General features: G+C 38.0%; 1 protein-coding gene across 1 annotated transcript in view; it reads right to left on the reverse strand.

Annotated features, from left to right (window-relative positions):
* SUPT3H (SPT3 homolog, SAGA and STAGA complex component) overlaps positions 1–19,714 on the reverse strand; it is a 252,745-nt gene that overhangs the window by 34,616 nt on the left and 198,415 nt on the right. Inside the window, exons 8-11 of the mRNA XM_057375428.1 lie at positions 18,476–18,588; positions 17,678–17,785; positions 16,987–17,175; positions 14,427–14,537 (exon numbers count right to left, since the gene is read on the reverse strand). Of these exons, the coding sequence (XP_057231411.1) occupies positions 14,427–14,537; positions 16,987–17,175; positions 17,678–17,785; positions 18,476–18,588 (521 nt within the window). The remainder of the gene's footprint in view (positions 1–14,426; positions 14,538–16,986; positions 17,176–17,677; positions 17,786–18,475; positions 18,589–19,714) is intronic.

A 19,714-nucleotide genomic window follows, 5' to 3' on the forward strand; every position in this document is an offset into this window, starting at 1 on the left:
TATTTAGAAAGGCAAATTTTGAATGATTTAATTTGAAACTACTCATCYGAACATCAGGAATTCAAACTGAATAAGCTGCTGACCTGCATTCAGAGTGGATTTTCACATTTACAGTTTACCAAAGCACCAGCAAAGGATGATTCATAGCTCTTGGGGATGGAAAGGACCATCAAACCTCACAGTGCTTGTAACACAGCCCACACAATTTTCTTGAATCGGCTCCCCAGAACCAGTAACTGTGGTTGAACTTAAGCATGGCTTTTACAGAAACATCTCCTCTTGATTTTAAATTTTCCAGTCATGGATAATCTGTCACATTCATTGGCTAAGTTATTTCAGCACTTAGTTATGTTGTTATATATATGCCTTATTTCTAGTTTGAATTTGTCTGGCTTAAATGTCAAACTGCACTAGAAGGACTCCTCACACACATCATCCTGTCAGGGCAGAGAAAAAGGCACTTCCACAGCATGGTCCATTTGACCCTTCTTAAACAGCTACCTTAAGAAGAGATAAATTACAGCCCAGAAATGCTTATTCCTCTCAATTGACTATAAAGGAAATCACAGAATCATGGAGTGGTTTGGGTTGGAAGGGACTTTAAAAACCATCTCATTCCAACCTCTGCCATGGGCAGGGACATCTTTCACTATCCCAAGTTGCTCCAAGCTCTGTCCAACCTGGTCTTGGACCCTTCCAGGGATGGGGCAGCCACAGCTTCTCTGGGCAGCCTGTCCAGTTGTGCTCACAGATGTTTGTCACTGCACTGAGACACAAATATTCCTATCTAGCCAGAGGAATCTCACCCTGAATATCCATTAACTTTGCATGCAAAGACTGAAACACCCTAAGACATGAGTTAGTTTTGTTTGGTTTTTTTTTTTAATGGGCCCTTAATGACTTGCACTGTCTTCAGTTTGATAAACTCCTGTCTCCGTGTTGGAATTTTCAAGTCTTTCACCCAATTGTTGATGTTCCCACTCAAACACAAGCACACATTTTAGCTGTGCTTGCCCCAGTACAGCAGAAAACTCTTCTATTTCCTTTTCCCCTGCCTGCCTGCCCAAGGGCTGCCCAAGGACTGCCTCAACCCTTTCAGCTACAGCACTGGATTGGCCTCATAGCATTCAATTGATTCCTCAGGACTCCAGGACACTCTCAAATCCCTACTTTGAAGATACAGCCCCAGAGACTGTGAATGTTGCCCATTTGCTTAATTTGCAGATGAAATACTTAACATCTGGCTCCTCTGGAACGAAAATAACTTGCTTACACTCCATTTATCAAACGGTAACTCAGTAACTCTTTGTCACTACCTTGTCCTCTTCATTACTTTACAATCCTCACTTAACTTTACTCCAAAAACATTTGACAAGGAAACTAGACCCTAAATAAACTACTTTTGGAGAAATGGAAAGTTGAAGAGCTTGCAATGTAAATTTTCCAAACCTGCAGCACTCACTATGAATGCAGAGCTCCAGCCACTCTGTCTATATCATAAAACACAGCAGCATTGGGGATTTCTCAGAGCAACCAGCAAAGCCTCATTCATAGAATCTTGGAATCATTTAGGCTGGAAAAGACCTTTGAGATCATCATGTCCAACCACTAACCCAGCACTCACAGCTGAACCATGTCCCCAAGTGCCATTTACTGAGCACTTCCAGGGATGCTGATTCCACCACTGCCCTGGGCACTTTGTTCCAATGCCTGACCACCCCTGCACTGAAGGGATTTTTCCTAATTTTTCCAACCTAAACCTTCCCTGGTGTACTTTGAGGCCACTTCCTCTTGTCTTATCACTTGTTACCTGGGAGAAGAGCTCGACCCCCACCTGGCCACCACCTCCTTTCAGGGAGTTTTAGAGAGGGATAAGGTCCCCTTTATTCTCTTTACATTGGTAAAGCCTCAGTTATAATGGTGACAAGCAGAACTTCCAATATCCAGGGCTATTCTTGGGATTTATGTCAGAAAGTAAAGAAAGCCAAACAGTTGCTGCTGATTTTAGGCAGCTGAATAGTGCCACATCACTTCAAAGTGAAATATTACTATTTTTTTGGAAAAAAACATTATTAGAAACTTTTAACCCACAATTCCTCAAAAATAAACTTTATGAAGCTGGGAATGAATTCTTTCCATGAAAAAATAAGAAATATAAGGGTTTGCTTCAGCAACCTGAAAGGAAATTATGCTTTGATGAATTGGGAAGTATGTAATAAATTAGGGGAAGCAAATAATACTCTGCATTGTAACTTTTGCTCACAGGCATGGCTCTAAGTAAGTTTTTTGCCCTAAAGTACAACCGATAAAAGTTCCAGGCTGAATAACTCAGGACCAGTTGGATTTTTATGTCCCTCTGAGAGCTCTCATGTCAAGCTGCCAGCTCAGGCTGAATGTGGATAAATTGGAATTTCTCATCTCCTGCCTACTCCAAATCCTCCATCTCCATCCATCAATAACCTCATGTCCCCCACCATTGTGGTGTGTAACGTGGGCATCATCTCTGATGCTGGATACTCTGCTCACACCCAGAYTGAAGCTGCATTTTGTATTTTTCTTTCCAAATAATAATTCCAGTGGCACRTAACAGCCTTTCTTACCCTTTATGCGGATTCCAAATTTATCTCTGTGGAATTCACAGAAACACTGAGGAATTCAGCTTTGAAAAACATTTTCTTGTTTGTATCAAATCATAAGGATGCTGCCAAGCCCATTTCTCYCACCCATCACTTTGATTTTCCTTTCAGCCACATGCATTAAAAGCTGCTTTCCATTTCCCCTCATGACACATCCTCCTCCTGTGCAGCAGCACATCTCCCATCAAATGTCACATTCCAACCTGGATCACCTCTTGCCACTCTGCTGTGCACACACCAAACACTCAAGCCAGCACATCTCCTGCAGCATCTTTTTGGTAGGAAGATGCAAACAGCAGATGAACATCATCACMCACTGTCACTTCATTCTTAAAGCTCTTCTGTGACTCATACAGGAAAAAATCTCTTACAGACTGGATAATTTACATACTGAGGCCACTTCCTCACCAGCTAAACAATACTAGYTCCTTTTACTCTCCTGTTTATCTTATCAAATCTTGTCATTTGTCATGTCTCTATATTGCAAAAATCTATTGAGCCATCATTAACTTCTCTTCTGCATTTGTGTAAGATTAATAATACAGAGGAATTAATGATAAGGAATAATAAGATGAATAATAAGAGAAATACAGAGGAATCMTGGATCTTGACTCATGTTCTTATATTGAAAAACATTACTAGAAATATTTTTGCCCCCTCTTTTAAAGTTAAATTTATTTTAAAAGTGAATTTTTAATTTTAAAATTTACTTCTATTATGAAAGTTGAAACTCCAGCAAAAAAAATCCTCCTTTAAAGAAATAGCATAATACACCTTAAAAAAAAATACAAATACTCTCCCTCCCTGCCCCGCCTCCCCCCACCCTGTGTTCTTTTTGTATTCTTTTACATAATTCAGGTTAAGCATTCAAAATGTTTCATTACTTCTGATAATTTTGAACTGGATATAAAATTATGTCTCAAAATTAGTATTCCCTGATCACATAAATGACTTTCAACATGTTCTAAAGAGCCATAATTAGTAGCATTTTTATCTACTTGTTGAGCCATCCAACATTTCTCTTTTGTACCTAGTTAACTCTTTTTAYCACCTAAATACTTCTGTAGTAAATTATGGACAATGATGGGCCTCATCCACCCCGTGGGGTATTAAATCCCAAGTTTCCTAACGTGGCAACAAGCATACACCTTTCTTCTGTACCATCTGCTCCATTTTTTTTTTAACATCCCTCTATGCACAATGGTGAGATTGTTTTAACTTTCTTGTTAACAGATTCAGAAAMAGCTGAATGCTTTTTCTCAGAAGCACTTAATCCACTCTCCAAATCTCCACTACATCTTCTGAGGGTAATTTAAGCATCATATCTAAACACCAATTAGAATTGGAGTTTTCTTGATGGTAAATATGAATAACTTGTCTTTCTTGCAAGGAAAAAAAATACCCAAACCCTTCAACACTGACAAAATTACCTCATGAAATTACTGTTTCTCACTTCCAGGCTGTTTGCAATGCAATAATTCTGTATGGAGACTGCTTGCTTCCAGCAGTTTTAGCACCTTCTGCAGTAAAACTAACACATGTGGATCTCTGGAGAGTCTTATTTTTTTCCTGTTGTCCCAATTCTTTGCCATCAAAAATGACAATCCTGTCAGCACATCAACACATTTTAAGAGTGACCTGTGCCAGTACACAGCCTGGAATGTTGCATTAGTACAATTACTCCAGGCTGGATGCTACTCTCTTCACCACTTACTGACTGCCAGTGCTAGCAACCCTATGCAAACATTTAGTGTGTGATTTTTATTCTTATTTTTATTGTTTGGGGTTTTTTTTCCTTATGATTTTTTAAATTTCTTATTATTACTTATTCTTATTTTTCTCCTAGCACTACTGGAATTTAAATTATGTGAAATTAGAGGCATATAATTCTTAGGTAGAGCTGCTGGCTGTGGAATTYATTCCAAATTAGTAAAGCAGAACTGGATGTTTTTTAACCAACCAGGTATACTCCAGGTTCCATAATCATCCTGCAACTGAAGCCTGAAGGAAACCACTTATTTCATTCACGTTCTCAGGGCTTTGCAGAATAGCTCAGGGTCTTGATGAAAGCCCAATATCTTACATTTTCATCCATGTGCATATTAACTAACATAAATACCCCCAGAGACAGGAAAGTATCTTACCAAGGAAAAATCCCTCTTCAAATCCCCTCTCCTGAGACAGTCATGGAGGAAAAGGGTGTAACTTCTACTAATAAGTAACTAAAGAATTTAATTGCTGTGAAGGGAACTGAATTATCCAGGGGGATATAACTGGGAGGAAGTGGCTTGGTTTAAAAGCAAGAAAAAACATCTTGATTGTGAAATTTTGTCACTKTAGAACAGCAGATACAAGAGATGCACCAGAAAGCCCTGGCTGAATCTTAATCCTGAMACTGGAAACCACAGTCACAAATAAAAGTACAGCAGCCCACAGCACTAAAAACTGACTGGTATTTGATTAACTGTTTTCATTTTCTTAAGTCTGATGTTTCTTCCTAGAATTTTCCTTCATTTTGTGATTTTTCCTTAGTTCTGCTAACACCAAAATATTGACCCACTGCTGTATCCTATTTAAGTGTAAAGTCTTTAAGTATCTTCCAAAACTTTCCAGTGAGGCAAATATTACAAGGTGAGAAAAAGAATCTGCTTTTAATTTCATCCCATTTTATGTCTGAAGAAKCCTTTTCTCCTATGTGCAATAAATAATAATAATAAAAAAGATATTGTGGCTGAAATAACAGATGAATTGAAACATATATTACTAATAATACCAGAAGCCTCAATTTAGCACATGCTTTTGTCAGACTGAAGGTACAATTTAAAAATTAAGCACATGGCTGCTTTGCTGAATTGAGGTTTACACAACCTTGAAGCTAAAGTCAGAAAGCTGGAATAATACAAAGCCTCAGGGAAGGAACACAGAAACTCCAAAATAAAATCCGAAAAATGTGTTCAGTTGCCTCAAACTCCACGTTTTCACTTGATTTTGCTAGAGAAAAACTTCCAAGCAGCACCAAGTGTGGAGCCAGGCTTCCTGTAATGGGTCTAGCTTGGAGAAAAGTTAAACTTYGGTGTTAAAGAGATTTTCTAGCAAACAAATGACTGTGTTGTCTTCAGAGGGATGAGGGGAGGATGAGCACCTTTGCCTCTGGGCATGGAGAGGACAGGAGAACAAACATGAGGCAATCAAACATCGTTTGTACTGCTGCACGCTCAATAACTTTTTTTTGTTGTTAGTGGTACCAAAGATTGAAATGAGAAGTGACACTTCACTGAGTGGGACACGATAAATGGAGTGGAAAAAAGCACAAAATCTCTGCTTATATTCAGGAATCTTTTGTAGTCTCCTGTGTGCAATGCCAAGCTCAAAAAGTACTCAAGTTTGAGTGCTATTACAGGACTAAAGGAACAAGAATAGCAACTAAAATGGAAARTAACAGATKATAAGAGTTAWAATAAATAAATCTCCACCYAGTCTTGGTAAACCCAGATTATTAYCTGCYYCTTTCCACATTTACTCTGTTATTCTAGAGATTTTACATTCTTTATTTGCAAAGTGACAAGTCAGGGATGCCAGAGATGTCCACAGGTTAGAGCTTCTATCGTGGAATCACAGAATCCCAGAATGGTTTGGGYTGGAAGGGACCTTAGAGACCCCCCAGTTCCAACYCCTGAGGCAGGGACAGCAGCCACTAGAGCAGTTTGCTCCAAGCTCCATCCATCCTGTCCTGTTATCCCAGCTCAATACAACAGGACACAACGTCTGTCAAGCATCAGTCATGTGAGCACCACCGAAATTGAAGATTCTGTTAACGAGAAATTAGGTTTCATGCAATTCTTCTTCAACTGCAGGGTAATTCCAAGTCAAACAGCCTTACTACATGATCCTAAAGTTCTCATAATGTTTCATCCAGACAGCTCACATCCTGTGCTAAGGAGCTGGGCAGCTCTGCTGCCGACTCACAGCTGCTGCATCTCACACTGAGCTGGCTCAGAGCAGCACTGAGAGTGAACTGACAACTACGAGCAGCTCCAGCTCAGAAAGCACTTTTAAATCTTTCAGGGAGAAAAAAATATGAATGAACTCTCAGGTTCAAGGGAAATCTGAAAGAATGGTATAAAATACAASTGCAACCAATCTTGTATTATATAATGGTGTAAATACATGGTATTGTCCATAGTCTAACATATAAACATAAAAACATGAAATCTTCAGGGAGCTGCTCTGCTATTCTGTGCAAAGACAAGTAAGAAAAAGACACTTTCCTTTTAAGAGTCTTCAAATTTGTTCTTCAACAACCAAGTTTCTATTATTAACCTTTGTACYAGGATATACCTGCTGCATGGATGCAATGCCACTGTCTTTACAAAAATTAATGCATTTTTATAAAAGAAGGACATATTTATCTTTGTAAAGTATCTTGGAACACTTAATAAAGTTACCTTTTTGTCCCAGTATCTGCTCTAGAATTCTAGTTCTCACCTTAGCCTTGAATTACATATTGATGTATTACACATGAGACTGCCTTGAGCAAAGTACCAGAACTCAGATTCTCATCCATACCAAGGTTTTTCAAGACTCTCAGGAGGCACATAAGAATGTACACGTTTAGAAAATAACATTTTCTTACCCTCAGATCCTTGTACATGATGACAACTGTGCTTGAAATGCCTCTAGCATGTATTTGAATCTGGCCATACAGTTAGGAGAAAAARATTATATAAGGTTTTTGAGATTAGGAGTTGCTTCGAAATGCCTTTAGTATGCATTTGAATTTGGTCATACAGTTAGGAAAAAATAATYACRTAAAGTTTATGAGATTAGGARTTGCTTTTGTTTATATGAGAGATTCAGCTGATTGCAAACCTTATGGTTCACTTACCTTCTTACTAACAGACCTAGCAAATTTCTTTGACAAAGCAGATTTTTTTAACCTTTAGTTATGAAAAATGATAAAATTTTGCAGTGTGAGCTCCTGTGTTGAGCAAGACATGTTTTGTTCTGCACCTCCAGCGTAACAGGATTGAGCAGGCGGTGACACMACAGAGAACCCTCCACGTGGCTGTACAAACTGAATTAACAGAGCCATTCCATGCCAGTGTCTCCTGCCTCAACAGAACGACATCCATGCTGCCTGGAAGCCTCACGTGCTGCTTGCAACAATTCATGCACTGTGTTGCATAGTGGGACACTGATGTATGTGCAATCCAAGAATTTTAAATATCCCCACGGGATATCAAGTACTATCCAGAGCGTTTGTAAATGTTTTCCCAGTGCTCTGCAGAAAGGGAGCCAGTTCTTTTCAAATTGACTTAAATGGCATTTTTGTCTTATCTAAAAATCTATGTTCCTGTTTAATAAAATCATCTGGGCAACTTACTGCTTCATCAGCACTGCAAGCTCATGCACTCATTAATAAATTCTGTTTGAGCGTTAAGATTACCCCCAGTGGGGACAGCTGGGAAACTGCAATATAAAGTCAAGCAGCACATTTAATGACCAATGAACTTCTGGAAACTTAGTCCAAAATGATACATCATTGTGTCAGACACTCTTAAGCATTATGCAGCTTGCTCTACCTCTTTAGAAACATGAAACCCCCTGAAACTGCTACCACAAAYTGGGAACCTTTTAAATTATTGCCAAGCCACCTGCTTTTCTCCAAGAAACTTCATAAAACTCTCCAAATTAGTAATGTCATTAAGTAAAGCTTACAGAACTGTTGTTATTCTGAAGGAGAATTAGCTGTTTAGCTTAAGGAAACCAACAGGGATTTTTATAATGGAAAGAACTGTCATGTATATTGTATAATCTATTACAAATGAAATGCTTTAAAATATTCCTGAATATGCTATTCTTTCACATTTCAATCTTTCTGGGAGAAAACCCTATTAACCATAATCTTGGGATTAAACCCATCTGATGAAGAAGTTCAGGAGAGGGGATGTGAAAGGTTTTCAATCACTTTATGTGTCTTCAAATGCTATTAAGAGCCATATAAATCAAATGTCCCATTTTACATTTCTGAACAGCACTGGAAGAAATAGTGCTGGGATYGAGGAGGGAGCCCCATTTCCCCTGCTCCTTCTCTTTTTTGAATGGCCCTACACAGAGCGGGCRAGGATGGATTATGGGAATGCCTTCTGTCGAGGAGTCAGCCAAAACTGTGCCATCTCATCTTGGAGCAATTTATCCAATGAGATGATTTAGAGGACAGTTCAGTGGCACCATTTTTGGAAGGCAAAAGCAGAAGGGAAGGAATATAAATCAAAGGTGACTGGCAGGTAAAGGATATATGCAGCAATCAGCCAAACCATGTGCACACTGGCACAAATTCAACAAGATCATTTATAAAAATTTTAAGCCAGGAGTACACAAAAGGGGGTCTGGTGCTAACTAAATCCACAGATAGATTACACGCCACTGAAATAAACACTTCCAGATGCTGGCATACAAAAACCTTTTACAGAAAGAAATGTTTTCTTTCATAAATCTGAAAGGAGGAACCTTGGGATGGGGGTTGGGAGAGAAGGGAACAAGATTTCCAAACTGAGATTTGACTTCCTACTGGTTTTATAGAATAATAACTCATCGTTTTCAAACACACAGTGTTAACACTGTASAGTAACAAATAACTACAGACAACAGCTTGAAGTACAGATAAAGACATCTTAAGTATGTAACTATTTAATGACACAAAATGCCTTTYWTYTSMTTTTAAAAKSARAAGAAAGCATGAAAATGTCAATTTGACTTTTTCTGTATTAGAAACTGAATGTGTAGCCRAAGGGAAAGTTTTCAAATGCCTTTTGACATAAATGCATACATTTCATTTTTGAGAAGTGATTAAGAATGAAATCCTAACTTCTTCAAAATCAGTATCAATTGATTCTGAATATCAATATGGGCAGTCTATATTTTACAGGACCCTAAATATCAGAGATTTTTTATTTGGTTTCCATGTAACTAATTTCTTTCGGAAACAGCATTCAAAACTTTTTATCATTCAAGTGCTTCAGAAAAATTTAGCTGTGCTGTATCCACACTGTGTTTATCAAAACAATTACTGAAGATTATATTCTAGAACTTCTTCTCACTATGACTTTGATCTGAAACAGGCAAAAAGAGATTTCTTTCAATTAAGAAGACTAAGTTGCAGACCAAATCCTCTGGTTCCAATTCCAGGTGGAGTCTCCTTTTCTTGGGAATACCCCAAAATCATCCTTTTTCCTGGTTCCAATTCCAGGAGTCTCCTTTTCTTGGAATGCCCCAAAATCTGTTGGACACAATCCTGTGCCAGGTGCTCTGGGGGACCCTGCTTGAGGAGGGAGTTTGGAGCAGGAGACCTCCAGTGGTCCCTTTCAAACTGAACCCTTCTGTGACTCTGTGGATTGTGAAACTGAGTTTTTCTTGAAGTTTAAGATGCTTAGACCAAACTTGCTTTTCAAAATGTCCTCTTCCACAAATTTCAAACTGACACTCTATCCTTTGTATTTTTAAAGTTTCCCTATCTTCTTTCTATCCCGTGAATCTGCTGGTTTAGTCTCTCACAAGCTCAGCTTTGCCAGGTCTTCAGCTACTATTCCACAGGTTTTATTTTCTAGGGGAAATTAATAGGGTCAAAAGCATCTTTATTATATTGAAATTATTAAAGATCTGTGATGAACCGCTGTGATTTTCACCACAGAAATTGATTTAAGTAATTGCATAAAATGAGCTCAATCAGGAACAATAACAAGCATTTAAAAAGCAYCAGAAGTGAAAGACCTTGACTAAATATGTAATTTGATTGTGAAACTATGATTACCATGTACATGYAACCTCCTGAAGTCCACATGGGATACTTGCATTCATTACTTAAGAATCCCTAAGAGTACAGGCAGGGTTCTATAAGGCCCAAATAACCCAAGCTTTTGCCAAATCACATTTTTTGGTGTGCATGATCTTCATGCAGGGAATGTCACAGTATTACAAAAACCTGTTGGTAAGTATTCATTGTTTTATGCTGCAGAGGYAATTTTATGAGAATCAAATATTTAACAAGAGAAGGTTTAGATTACCAAGTCTTTTCTCACTGAAATGCCTGGGAGGCTGAAGGAACATTCTCCCCAAAACATAAATTCCCAAAGAAATGTTAGTTAAACCCCTGTTCATTCAATACATCCCATTTACACACAGGCTGCTGAACAATGGTCACTGTCTGCCTGTGCAGGATTACAATTTACATTTGTGAGCTCAGTTTCTCTTAACTAAACATCTAAAGCATTTCATTCCAGAGCTGGCATAACCTAAAGACAAARAATCTGCTTTGGAAACATTTTCTTGTTCTTTTTGCCCGTGGTCTTCTACTGTTGCAGCTGACCACTTGGCTTTTTGTTTCAGAGAAAAGGATCTCAGCTGTCCTTTTTGCTGGAGCTGTTCTCGTGGTCACAAGTACTGCTCATGAACTGTTCATGCACCACTTACAGCTGCTCCTACCAAGATTCCAGGTAAGAACTGTACATTATTCCCAGAATAAATACTCCGAAAGAATTACTTGTTTGCTATCCCAACTGTTTGAAACACAATCAATTCAAATAAATTAATTTCTCTAAAGACAAAATGCTTGTATTCCTGGTAAGAAAAATCCAACTGATATTTTTGTGAACACCTTGGTGCAACAAATACTATTATTTGGAATAATATTTGGGAGAATATTAGGATTATTCCTTCGGGCCTAATCAAGATTGGATATCCCTTTCACGATATACTTCTTTAACTTAAATGCATTCAGAAATAGACACAGGTACGGCACATGGAATTGCATTATCCCATATGATGGAGAATTCCATACTTCCCATTCCTGTCTTGCAAAATTACATGGTGCTGTTGTTTAATATTTCTCTGATTTCTGAAAGTCTAGACAATGTTTTAAAGTAGRAAACACTGAGCAACACCCAGTACTGCTAAAAGAAAATATTTGGATAAAATATTTGTCCAAACTACCTTAGACATGAGACAATGCAGAAGAATCCAGAGTACACTTGCTGCTTTCCATTGTGGCTTGCACTTGGAGACAAAACCTAAATGSCCTAATTATGTTAGTCATTCTGACATAGCTATTAAGGTCAAAATAAATGCAAACGGATCATTTTCACTGGTTTAATGTTAGTTCTCATTTACCATATGATTACAAAACTTTTTAAGTGTTGTTTCTGTCCAAACCAACATCCATCAAATGCTGCTAAAGAATAAACTGTAAAGCTTAACTCTTCTTCCAAAACCAAGTCCTTAGGGACASTTATCACCAAATCAGATGGAAGGGAGTGACAATCATGATGAAACAGCAAAAAAAGGGAAAGATGTGAAAAAATATCAGTGTTCATGATTTACAAATACATATTTACTATCCTAAGGAAACAAAAGAATACGTATTTAAAAAAAATAATATATTCTATATTTTCTTTCTAAATTCTGTGTATGGGACTGAGCTATTCAGTAGCATGAAGCTTTTTCATTCCTCAACTCCGTCTTTTTAAAAAAGTGACTCTCTGTAAGTACTGCTGGGATGCAATTGGCAGCTCTCTTCCCACATCACCCATCCTTGTGTAGGACAACATAACWGTTAAATTTCCTTCTCCTAACTAGAAAACCCATCCTCTGGTGGTTTGGGTCCAGATTTGAACTCTATGAATGCAGCAGGCCCTTGACAACTGCCAGTCTSTTGGTTATTACACTGATCCATAAAATTACCCCTTCTAGTTCCTTCAAAGAGTTCAGGGAAGGGTTTAGATCCTGATACAAATTCCCCCTCAGACACTGCAGAAAGCAGCTCAGACTTCTGAYGTTATACCAAGGTTTTGCACTGCCTACACTGTGTCACAGAACTCCTGCTGCTGAGATCTGAGGAAATGGCCATTTGATTACACAAAAATCTGCAGCAGGACTGTTAATCTATTTCCTCATGTTTGGTTACACACGTGCCACCACACCTCACTGTCATTTAAGGATATTTGTTATGGCAGTCTGCATTAATGCAGATTGCAGAGGGTTAATCAGTGCTCCATCCACGTGTTTGCCAAATTAAGACACAGAAGTCCTGACTGCCAAATGGACAATGGTCATTGCCAGGCCCCTCCCCAAAATTGCCAGTGAAGGGACTCATAGGGAAATGATCTAAATGCAGACTCTGCAATACCTCTCAAAATACTTTTCCTGACGTTCTCATTAGAAGCAGAATCGTGTTACAGCCCTACAACATCGGTAGGCATCCAGAAGCTGACCCAAGATTCCCTCTTATTCTTGGCTTGTTCAGGGGGAACAAGATCTGCTCCTCTCATCAACCACGTTGACTGTAGGTAATGGTAACAAAYTAAATTGTTCGGTTGCACTGTTTGGGAAGTTCACAAGACTGGAGGACATAAAAAAAAAACCCAACCCAAACCAGAGTATTTTACTATAACTTGTGGTTGAATTAAAAATTTGAACTTTGGTTAAGAATTGGCCAAACCACTTYTAGTGAGGGTCAGGGAAGGAAGAATCACCTTTCTGCAACTGTTTATGTGAGCTCTTTACTTTTTTTGAAATGAAGTTAAATCCATTCTCTGCTTTCAGAAGCTATTGCCATATTCTTAGCTACATCTCTTAGCAAACTTCTGCTAAAGACATTTTTCTATTTTGGACTGTAAATTCTATCCAACACTTTACGTGATATTAATCTWTGATTTTTGAAGGGCAAAAGAGAAAGGAGAAGTTATGTAAAGAAKTCATTGCAATTGTGTATCAATGGTCATTAAGAAACCAAACATTTACTGCCATCTACAGAAGGACGGATTAGTTTGGGCACTAGGAAAATTCCAACTTCAAGTACTCATTTTTTCTTATTTTCTCCTGTTCCTTGCTTCCGAAGTCCCACTATTTCCTTTATATTTATAGCCTTCATATACTTCTGTATCACTTTTATGTGGATGAATTCACCTAATTCAGAATAAATTTCTCTTTCTAAAATCTCTCAGAAACTGGGCATTTTCTCCCTGATTTTTAGGAGCTGAGATCCTGTTTGGTGGATTTTGTTTGGCTTTTCCCATAATGATTTCTTTGAYATTATTTTCTAAATGCAGATATTCTGAGGTAAGCAGGATATATACCACACAGAACAGCAGATAAGAAAATTACCCCAATTTATGACATTGGAGATGGACTKCTTTCACCTTTTCATCAGCTGAAAAAATTAAATAAAGAATTCGTTTGGCTGCTCTGAACAATGGGTTTGCAATTTGCATAGAAAAAATGATGGCAAAACCTCAGAACCCATCAGTGTTTTACCACAAGGTCGGTTCTATTACATTTCAGTGAAGGTTCAAAGTTGTCTAAAAAAACCATTCTCTTCTTTCCCCAACCGTAAATGTGTCACTTGAGAGTTCAACTTCCAATAGGAGCAGTATCTGACACACAACTAATTTTAGAATATAAAGTGCTCTTCACCATATTGGAATACATATAATTTAAAATAACTGTAAACCTAAACTTTGGAAAAACAGAAAATTCAAGCACTAACAAAAAAGCATAATTTGTAATTGAAAGAAAATAATATTTAAAAGGGAAAAAAAACCCTTTTTTTTGTCTTTCCAAAAAGAGACAGAAATTACTAAGTTTTATTTCCCAAGAGAATTATGCCACTTTTATAAAGAAAATTACAGTCACCACAAATTGCTCTAAACAATTCCAAAGCTTCTTCATTTGACCACTTGAAAATCAGAGTTCTTTAAGATTATAAATATAACTTTTTATAACTCTGTTATTACGTACTGTGAATGGGGAAAGGGGGCCAATCTTGTGGCCGTAGCGTCGAATGGCCTCTCTGATGTGGCTGGGCTGGATGGCATCACTTTGAGCCTCCATCCCACAGGCTGCAGTGCTCTGCAAGAGAAAAACACATAAATTGTTACTAAATCAAAAACACACAACAGACCTACAGTGCATAAAGTATGAAAATAAACCTTTATAAAATGGACCAATTTTTTTTTCCTAAGGATACACATCATTGCCACCACACACTGCATCRCAGAAAAAAACCTATTAACAAATTAAAGAGGACTTTTACATGAACTTTGCTTAAGAGACCCAAAGAACACCATGTTAGTCCTCTTAAATCTTTCACCTAGTGCTGCTCTGTGTTGCAATTGAAAAGAGAAGAAAATATTCAAATTAAAATGAAAGGGTCATATAAGTCATGCTGCAATAACCACAGAAACTATTTTTAAAACATTTCAGGCTCTTATTATGATGTCAAGGGGTGGGGAAAACATTGAACAAGCACCCGAAGTGGAAAGCAATTGGACATCAAAATCACCATTGAGTAGTAAAAAATTGAGATTTGAAGCTGAGATGTGACATAATAGTACTAGAAGGATGCAAAAAAAAATTAATTACCTCAAACTGGAAAGTTTAAAAATTTCAAACGATTATGGGCACTAAATAGGTAAAAATAAGAATTCACTGCTACTGGCAAACTGATTGCACAATAATTTTTCTGGGATTTTAAAGGAAAAAGTTACTCTTTTCTCCTTGCTAGTCACTCTGATGTTGATTTAGGCTCCACCTAGACATGGCTGCTTGCCAGAATTCAGATGACTTATCTAATGATGGCTGCTTGGCAATAAATTCATGAAAATTGTATTAGTGAGTGCACTGAGAATGTCCAAAACTTTAATTATACACTGAAGTTTAATGTACACACTCACACAACCTCCTCATACATTCACATCATGTCCTAATGCTCTCAAACTTGGGAGGTTTTTTACAAAATGTTTTATTTTCAAGAGAGTTGAGTCCGCTGGAGCCTGAGTACACACAGAATTATTCACAATTTGATGGCAGATTCTTCTCCTGCTGATTGACATCCATAAAGGAAATATGAAACTTGAACATTTTCTGCTGGACTGAGCCTTCATATGCTAAAAATAGTATTTTCACCAAGTTAACTTGTTTGTCTCAATGCCTCATTTATATCCAGTTGATACCTAACCAAATTGGATAAGTCATGAGAACATTKCATTAAAACTGTACACTTTTTGGAATATAATTATTTTCAAAGGCATTTAATCAAACACTAAGAAGATAAAATAAACTCAAAGCACCAGTAAAATATAATGTATCAAAATCTACATCTCCAGCTGAATTTCTGTTCCTAGGAATTATAATGAACATCAGCCACAGAAACGAAACATAATCAAATATAACATAAAAATGGAAGAGGAAAAAGCAGAAGTCTTTCCAGGATTCACTAAAAGCTCTCTAACCAGAGTATAATAAAGACAGGAGGAAGCTGAACACTTCAGGACTATCCACAGCACTGACGACACTAGAAGAAAAAAATACATCTTTTTCTACCTATCACTGTAAAAATCACTGATTTTACCCTGAAAAGTGAGTATTTTTAATAAGGAAAACACATTCTAAAATCCCAAGTCACTCCATTGCTTTTCAGCAAAATGAGCACTGCCATCACATTTTTTCAAAACAGCCCCAAGTGAGCAACACAGGCCTTCCTATGCAGTTTATTTAATCACATTGATTTCTCTTGTGGGTTTTAGGTACATATATCCATCTCAGATAGAACACAGGGACTCTACAACAGCMGACAAGAATTGTAACATTTACATTTCACACTCTGCATATGAAACGTCTCTGTTTTATGCAAAGTTAACAAATATTTAGCTTGAATGCAACCAACTGGTGTAAAAATAAAGCAAGTCAGGCAAAGTTTTTAAAGGCAAGGGAGGCAGTCACGTAAGGCTGCTGAGATCAGGAAAATCACAAGCACCTCTTTGCCTATTTTGCTTATTTAAAGGTTTTGAACTTTAAAACCTGTGCTCACTGCCTGTGTCAGAGAAGGGGATGATGATCTGGGATGGTGGCTCTTGCTGTGCCTGTAGAATATCTTAGAAGCAGCAGCAGTCACCTTACAAAACCCAGTTTGCAGACATTATTAGCAAAATTCAGCATAATTCTGACAGAAAAAACAACAAACCACATTTGGCCCTACAATAACAATGGCCATTAATATACGATATAGGTTAAAATTAATATTTAAAATGAGACTGTGAGGGGTGTGAGGCCCTGGTACAGGGTGCCCAGAGAAGCTGTGGCTGCCCCATCCCTGCAAGGGTTAAAGGCCAGGTTGGATGAGGCTTAGAGCAACCTGGAATAGTGGAAAGTGTCCCTTCAAACCCAGCAGGGGTTTGAAACAAGATGAACTTTAGGGACCCCTCCAACCCAAACCATTCTGTGATTCTGTGATGATTTTTGAGGATGTGTTGGTTTCTTCTTAATTTTGTTTCTCCCTCCAGAATTGTGTCCCAAATACCTTTTTTCTTTTTCTTTGCTTGGATTTGGTGGAGTCCTGTCCAATTCCACCATTTCCCAAGGCTGCTGAGGGGGTTTTCCCAAGGTGTTGCTGTCCTGCTGATGCTGGYGGGGTGGGTGTAGGGGGTGGTGTGTTCTCAGGGGAGTCAAGACTGGTCTTCACACTTGCTGACTGCCCTAGGAGATGTGGCTGCAAAAGCAAGATGTCAAACAGCCATGACACAATCAAATCACAAATAAACGCCACCCCAATTACTGCCTTCTCAGGTTTCTTCTTGGAAGAGATGCAATACAGACTTTGCTTTTCTCATTCTAGGAGTTACTATAATATCAGTAAAGTATCAATGCATGCAACACTGCACTTAGTGCACCTGACAATTTTGAAAACTTTAATCTCCAAATCTGCAACAGAGCCTTGAACTTGAGTGCCTTCTTGAGCCTTCTGTCTCATCTTGAGAGAGAAGGAATTTTCAACCAAGAAAAGAGGACTTTTATTTAATTATAAAGATGCTGCTAAGAATTTAACATTCATGAATTTAAATGTCTTTCCATCTAAATCCATAACTCCAAAGTTCACAAATTCCATAACAGAAGTCTGTATCAAGAGCACATTCAATAATGTGTACTTTGGAAGAAAAAGCATGTCAAAGCAAAAYATAAAATGCATTAATATGTGAAAAAGCAAGTTTTACCTCAGTAGAGTTGTGGTACTGTATGAAGGTGGCAGATATAGCATGACTGAACGGGTCACCAGCTTTGGGAGCCATGTCCTGTTTAACCAGAAGGGCCAAGTCCACTAACTGGAGGGGAAAAACAGGTGGGGTTATGACATGGTACTAAAAATGCCACTGTAAAAATGGGAGAGTGATGATTGTGGGTTGAGGCAGAATATTCTTAGTGTTCCTCAGATAAAATAAAATTATTCAGATATTTCAGCTTAAAGAATCTTTCTTTTCCACTTYTGTAAATATATGGAGCAATCTACCTACCCAAGAGGGTTCAGCTTGGCACTAAGGTAACATTTTGTTTTCCAGGAAATCCTTCTTTCTAATCCAATTGTGCAATGGGATYGAATGAGCCTCAGTGCACTGCCAAAGGTCACATAGCAAAGTGTGTGGTTTCAGTTTGGACTTGAAAAAGGTTCGTGCTGGACTCCCCTCTCCTCTGCAGCCATTATAAAACATTTCTATTTGTGTCTGAGATGGATGAACACTGTACAGCACACATCTGTCATACAGCAAATGGAAAGACAGGCTGGATTTTTGAGTTGGTCTAGTGGGAGGGATCCCTGCCCAYGGCYGGGAGTTGGAAATGGATGGGCTTTAAGGTCCCTTCCAACCCAAACCATCCCATAACTCCATGAATCCAGTTAGCTGGGATAGATGAATGAGTGACTGCCTTTCTGAAGGGGCTTACAACCCACTCACTGAGGCTGAAGGACCTCCAAGAGTAATTAATTCATTTTCACTGGAGTTCAATCAGTCCCTTACCTGGGCCACAGTCTCATATGCTAAATATGCCAAAATCTCCATTGCAACTGCATTTGGCTTTATTTCCATGCTGCTACAGTCCAACCAGTCACGGAACTTGGATGCTTTCTTTGCTGTCAGGTAAAACCGTGAGGGGAAAAGGAAAAGTTAACAACAGGGAGGCAAAATAAACCATTTTTTTGGGTTGCAGAAAAAAAAAATACAAAAGTGAAGCAATTAGTGTGGGTGTGATTTGACTGGGCAAAGAAGGAATTATTCAAAGTGGAACCAGTGGGGGAACACTTCATTTCATACATTTTGGAGACACCTAAGAACATTGCATAAAGAGRAAAAACACAAGATAATCAACCATACGGGAGATTTCAGAACAAGGAAGGGTCAGCCTCAGAGGAGTGTGGACAGGACAAACCTGGTTGGTTCAGAATATATTATTGTAAAATAAATAAAATTATTGTATCAAATCTTTGATGAATAAGAGAAAGCACTAAAAGAAATCAACACAAATAYGATGCCAAATAAACCTGATATAACTGTATTAACAATAGCAAAGACAAATGAAGGACAGAAGAACTTGGAAGTCCTGGTTTTAACTTTACAGGGCTGAGGTGCTGACAAGTGAGCTAAAATTATTTGTGGAACAGTGTTTTCTMAGTGTGGTTTGGATATAAAGAAATAAGAATAGATGAAGATGTGCAAATATCAATGTTCATACGAAACTTCACACTGGTAATGGGTGAGATCACTTCAGAAAAAGGGCAGAGAAAAATGTGGGACAATGAAATGTAATATTTACTTAGACAGTAAAAGGAGGAAAAAAGAGGATGATCTTACTTAGGTCAGTGGTGGACAAGATGATCACAGAAATCTGTGGACAGAAAGGAGCTATTAAGACAGAGGTCTTAATGAGGGTTGTTTGTGAGACAGGACAACCAAAATGAAGTGAATACAAGGTGGAAAAATCATCTGAAACAAACAGAAACTCTTTCAAAAGAGTTTTCAATCAGGACTAAAAAGATACAGACAAGTCAGGTGTTAAACAGGAAAGAAGTCTGAATAATGGTTATTTTTATTTAGGAGGGAATGAGAAGGCTACATTGCATCACTAAAGAAAAAAAAAAAAGAATCAAAGAAAAAGAAAGGAGTATGAGAAGGGTGAAGGTGACCAAATGAGCACAAAATGTTCCCTARAATTTGAATTTGCAATTCCATAATACTTAATCCTTTAGGGGACCTTTTCTT

This window comes from Malurus melanocephalus, unplaced genomic scaffold, assembly GCF_030028575.1.
Source record: "Malurus melanocephalus ecotype Western Australia unplaced genomic scaffold, MMel_1.1 scaffold_249, whole genome shotgun sequence".
Taxonomy (NCBI): domain Eukaryota; kingdom Metazoa; phylum Chordata; class Aves; order Passeriformes; family Maluridae; genus Malurus; species Malurus melanocephalus.